At 39.4% G+C, this 6,033-nt stretch overlaps 1 protein-coding gene across 2 annotated transcripts in view; it reads left to right on the plus strand.

The window, feature by feature from the left end:
• Positions 1 to 2,874, plus strand: part of GABRD (gamma-aminobutyric acid (GABA) A receptor, delta) — a 14,828-nt gene extending 11,954 nt beyond the window's left edge. For both annotated transcript variants that reach the window (XM_010132159.1, XM_010132160.1), the window contains 3 exons: positions 435 to 590; positions 1,240 to 1,451; positions 2,431 to 2,874. In XM_010132159.1, the coding sequence (XP_010130461.1) occupies positions 435 to 590; positions 1,240 to 1,451; positions 2,431 to 2,730 (668 nt within the window). In that variant the 3' untranslated portion in view covers positions 2,731 to 2,874. The remainder of the gene's footprint in view (positions 1 to 434; positions 591 to 1,239; positions 1,452 to 2,430) is intronic.
• Positions 2,875 to 6,033: the final 3,159 nt, after the last annotated feature.

Here is a 6,033-nt window from a genome sequence, read left to right on the forward strand (position 1 = left end):
CCTGCTGATTTTTCATCCTCTTTCATGTATTCAGATTCTCATTTATGCTGCACATCTCCTCTAAGCTCTTTTTTGAGTTTGAAATTAACTTGGCCTTTTAAAAAATCTAAATTTAGTATCTGGAGGACTTTCTACAGCAGATGATAAGACAGTACACATTTTGAAGCAATACTGTTATTTGAGAAGACTCATGATTTTATTCTCAGATCTGGCATTGATATGACCTGAGACAAATCATTTGACCTATTCTTAGCTAACAGAACTGCAGTACCTCGTGCAGGGTTCACGAAGATAAACCAAACAATGTACAGAAAAGCTTTTTGTGGTCCATGTTTAAGAAATAGATCTGTGTAATTATAGGAAATGTTATTGGATTATCGGTTTAACCGGAGTTCACACAGTCGGAATCTTTCTTTGTCTGCTCTTTTTTCCAGCAGGTCAGTTTCCCAGGCTCAGTCTCCACTTCCAGCTTCGGCGAAATCGAGGAGTGTACATCATTCAGTCTTACGTTCCTTCTATCTTACTAGTGGCCATGTCATGGGTATCCTTCTGGATCAGTCAGTCAGCTGTGCCTGCCAGAGTGTCGTTAGGTAAATCAGACTGTGGGGAAACTAACGGGGGAGGCCATGCTGAAGTTGTAATTGTGCTCGCTAATAATCCTCATTTTCCATGAAGGTCTATTTATGAACACGATGTTTACATTTGCCAAAGACAGGGTCCTTCTAAAGTTTTTTTTTTCCTCATAGTTTAATTTTTGTCATGCTGTCAGAGCAGCTGCCTCAGTAAAGAACAGAAAACGTCCATCTAAAGATGGTTAAAAGCAATAATGAACAGGAGGCAGATGTGTAAAAAAAAAAAAAAAAAAAAAAAAAAAAAAAAAAAAAAAAAAAAAAAAATTTTAGAGAACAAGGATAGTGACCAAAAAATGTTCCCAGTGTTCCCAGAGCTTGTGGATCTGTTTGCCTGAGTCAAAGTTGCAAGTCCAGATACAGAAGTTTTTGAGGGTTAAGTCTGCCAGTTTTGTTAGTCCTGATCTGGAACAAAACCAAGGGTAACCTGTTCAAAGCTCCCTTAGTCATACAAATGCACCATTTTTTATGAGCTCCCGTTCTGAAACTCAGAAGCCACACTATTAAGTGGTTTTACTATGAAAATATTCCTCAGCTTTGGATTAGTAAATACACTTACTGAAGTGTGTACCGTGAAACCTAACGTCCATTTTCTCACGTTACACTGCAGGTATAACTACTGTTCTTACTATGACTACACTGATGGTCAGTGCCCGATCATCGCTTCCACGAGCATCTGCCATCAAGGCGCTCGATGTCTACTTCTGGATTTGCTATGTGTTTGTCTTCGCTGCTCTGGTAGAATATGCATTTGCACATTTCAATGCTGACTACATGAAAAAGCAAAAGAACAAGATAAAGGCGAGAAGGCAGAGTGCAGAGGTCAGTAAGTGTAATACTGTGGGGAACTGCAAAAGCAATCACCCTGCACCATGACCTTTTCCTGCTATGGAGCACATATTGAGGAAGTTACGCGACCCTTGAGTTGCTCTGGTGGGATCAGGGCAGAGTCATTACGACAGTATTACATGAGGTGGGGAAGGAAGGCTGGTTCTCAGAAGCTGTTCCTCAGTAGCTGCTTCTGCTAAGACTTTTAAAACTCTGCTACAGCATAATAAAATGCTGTCAGCAAAACAAAAACCTGTAGTCCTGTAGTCTTAAACGTTGTCCCCTGGAGACTGCATTTTTTTTTTACACCTAAGTGGCATAAGGTAAAGACGGATATAATTAGCATGAATGTATGTTATGTAGGAAGGTGAAGCCCAGAGAAACTGAACAAAGGAGTCTGCAGAGGAAATTTCTTCCAGGAACTCCAGGTGGCTTTGCTGCTTTCTTCATGCACTTACATGCATGTTGGTGAGGAAACAGAGTGTATTGATCAAGGAAATTTTTCCCCGACAATTCACAATTGCAGTCCAGGCCTGAGTATTTTTGAACTCTCTGGCACCTTGGGTATTATTTATGATTATTATGACTTCATTGTATTAAGCTGTAGTGGATACTTTTGATGCATATTCATTTTCTGACCCACCTCCAGATTCTCTCAGCTTTGACAAGAGGCTGAGAAGTGCCTCTTGGCTTTGGCCATGCAATGGGATAACTCCCCTTAAAGGCAGCCAGATATTTTCAGTCAGAAGGGCCGAAGCATGCTGGCTCAGCAGTGCCTCAGTAATTCAGAGCATGTAAAATTCTAACTAGAATTTAGACATGGTAGCACAGTCTTTCAGCAGTTCTTCTGCCAAAGCAAGTGATAAATACCGTTCGGCACTTGGGGAGCTCACAGTGTCGTGGTAAGCTTGGGTGAAGTATGCTACCATTGCCCTATAAATTGCTATTACAGGTTCTTTTCTTTCCTTTACAGATAAACGTGAAGAATGCCATTGTTCTGTTTTCCCTTTCCATAGCTGGTGTGAACCAGGAACTGGCCATTTCCAATAGGCAGCACCGAATTCCCAGAAGTCTGCCTGGATCATATGGCACCATAGAAATAGAAACTGGAGAGACAAAACAGCAGCAAGTAATGAAACTGGATAAAAAGAGTGGTCTGAAGTCCCTCTTTAAGCCCATTGATGCTGATACCATTGATATATATGCCAGAGCCGTGTTCCCAGCAGCCTTTGCAGCAGTCAATGTTATATACTGGGTTGCATACACAATGTAAAAAAAAAAAAAAAAAAAAAAAAAAAAAAAAAAAAAAAAAAAAAATTCATGTGAAGAGCTACAAATTGAACAATGCCTACAGACTAAAAAGCTCTTGCAGAAACTGTATTCATCCATCTCTTCTCAAAATGTTTTCCAACGAGCTTGTGACATTTCTAATGTCAAGGAAGTCCTGCAATGAATTCCTACTAAAAGCAGCAATTTATTACTGATCTGATTTGATACAGGAATAACTGTCCTCTGCCAGACAATCCCAGCTCCTTCCTTCCTGTGCTGCCGTGAGACAACTTTTCATATGTACATATTTGCAGCAAAAGTTTAAATCTTCAATTACTATGGCTTTCCTCCTCTTTAAGGGTTGATCGGTACTGAAGATTTGGCTTTTCACACTCAGATCATTTCCTTTTTGTAATGGAAGAGCTAATTCCTCCCTTGAACACGAGTGAGTTTTGGCATCTGCCCTTCTGTGGGATGGTCTAGGTTTAACAGTAGTGATAAAGTTGGAGTTCTTAAGCGTAAAAATCTCATGAACAAAATAAAAGGGAATAGAGGGGAGTGGCGGCTTTTTCTTAAATTATTATTTGTCTTGGATAAAGAATTGAAAGTATTTCAATGCTCTTAGTCACAGCATGAAATAAAATATACTACATAAAATTCTACCGATTTGTTAATAATGACTATATTACTTTCAGGTCTAAGCTAATGAAAGTTTAAACATTTAAACACAGTAATGTTTATTAGTTTAATAGGCCCAAAAATAGATAAAGGTGATTTAGAAACACAGGGAAAGCTCAGGCTTTCTGTGATGGATCGGGAAAAATTGTAAAGGTGTTTGATAATAAAGGAACTCAGACTCCATTTTTAGGAAGGACTTTAGAATCCATTCTGTTGATTTTCAGCAAGAGTCTACCATGTGTGCCTCTGAAAATATCCTTTTTGCATCTATCCCTAAATAGCTGAGCGAAATAAAAAAGTTACATAAAGGACTTTTAAGTTACTCAGTTGCTTTGGATATTTTTGCTGTTTTTAGTCAGAGGCTGACCTAATATGTTAGGCCTCTTCACTGCTGTTATTTGACAATGGTATTTGTGGGTATTCATACACACTCCTTAATTCAGGACTAGATCCTCCCACCCTGCTCATGCAAAATAACACTTTGTTCTCTAAGTAATTCCAATGAACTCAGCAAATGAACGCCATATTCACAACAAACACGAGTTTCACAATCTCTAAAACACTCCACAGTAAATATATTGGAATATGGATTAAAACAACTGAAATATTGTTAGTGAAACAATACGAAACCAATGCGAGACACTTCAGAGGGGAATTTTTATTTTCTGAGGATTTTGTTGCCTTGAAAGTGAGAGGTTGTTTTAAATATAGAAACCGACACAAAAGAAAATAGAAAATGAGAGAGGAAGGGAAAGAAGGAAGCAAAGGAAGTGGCTGAAAGCTATGATGGAAGGGAGTGTGGAGAGGTGCGAGATTAAACAGCCAGAAGATGGAGATGTGCTGAGCTTTGAAGATGGGGATCTTGAACGTAGTGTCTGTGACGAACGGTTGCAATTGCAATAAGGACGAAACAAGCATTTGATCACAGTGGAGCATGCGCACGTTCTTCCTGCCTTACTTATCTGTGACATACGGTTCAATTTCATGTGACCAGCACTGAAAGACAGAGCATTCTAACTCAGATTTATAACTCAAAATAAGATCTTTAGTTTCCATTATAATGGAAAAACGATCTGCCAACAGCGTGCTGGAAAGGACAACCTGACAGCCAGCCCTAACTGTTCCACAAAGCTCTCACCAGTCTAGCCCTGGACTGAGACACACCGATTCTGCTCCAGGATCTTGCCACTGCCTTGTTGGGGAATCTGAGTTAAGTCCTTTCACTGCATCGTCTGCAAAATTGGTACAATGATACTGATTTCTTTTCTATATCTCTGAGTTTTACAGAAGAAAAACCCTGCAGGAGAGACACAAACTCTTATCCTCCAACTAGGTAAGTGCATCTAACTAGTCCTTATGTGGTGCTATTTTCCATAGTTTCCAAATCTCTCACATTCTGAATTAAAGCAAAGTATCACTCAACTTTCACCTTATGCAGAAAGCTAATGAAATTCTGCATCTCCTTCAGTACATGCAGGTAATCAGCCTTCTTGTTTTCCTCCTGCTCCTCCTCTTTCTCTCTTATTTTTCTTGGTGTTTGTTCCTGATGTTGATGAAGTGCTACATCAGAGAAATACACCAGTGTTTTCCTAACTATGTTTTTGTTCATAATCACTTTCTCCCCAAGGAAGTTCAAGCCCTTCTGCTCTCTTCTGAATAATTTTTATTATTTTATATAATGATAAAGTGTGGAGTGGAATAAATACAGCAGAAGCAGGACTTTACAATGCCTTTTCCTTGCTAAGTTTTTGCTTTTTCCATGATCATGGGTCAGGTCCTTGACATAACTTAAGTCCTATTTCTATCTCTCCTTTCAGCTTAAAACTAAGCTTTTTCAATTTACACCTGGTCTAATTCTTGTCAGGCCTCAGAAGCATCAAAAGTTTAATTATAACTGTTGAGTGATGCACTTTCATAGGCAAGGCAAATCTGAAATACTCTGCTTGGCACTTTGAACAGTATCGCCACAACAGTGCTACGCCCCTTAGAAGGCAGTGTTCTCTGTTACACTTGCATAAATCAGAAATAATCTTTGGTTTAAAATAGGTAGATTAACTCTTGCTGTGAAAGTAGAGTCTAACCTTTCGATATCCTGCTGGTTTCTCTAGCCATTACACACATCCTGTTAGGGTCAGAATGAAATTACTGATTAAATCCAGCTGAAGAAATACTCACAGCAAGTTCCTGTGGAGGCATAAATCATAAGAAAACAATCCATGGTTTTGGAAATAAAGTTATTAAAGAGCAGAGGAAGAGCATTGACATAGTCCCTCTAGTGCGCAGTGGCTGGTTGTTTGGAGTGCTTAGTGAGAAGGTGGCTGCAGAGACTACAATGGCCATGTCTAATCTAATTACTTCAGCAGTAATAGTTTGTAATTGTGCACCTGACATAACTCCTTACACTGGAGCCAACTGAGTACCCACATGGGGTTATTGGACAAAATGAGTTGCTTCTCCATCTGGGAGACAGTCGTAGGCTGCGTACCCTGCTGACTTCTTCGGAAGATTTATTCCATGATTTTCTTTTCTGTAGTTGGATTGCAGCTCTTCAAGGTACACAGCTCAGTTGTGACTGATCAAAGGATAAGGTGGCGGCAATCTTTTCCTCAAAAAACCCCAAAGCTGGAAT

Source organism: Buceros rhinoceros, unplaced genomic scaffold (assembly GCF_000710305.1).
Source record: "Buceros rhinoceros silvestris isolate BGI_N320 unplaced genomic scaffold, ASM71030v1 scaffold22612, whole genome shotgun sequence".
Lineage (NCBI taxonomy): Eukaryota > Metazoa > Chordata > Aves > Bucerotiformes > Bucerotidae > Buceros > Buceros rhinoceros.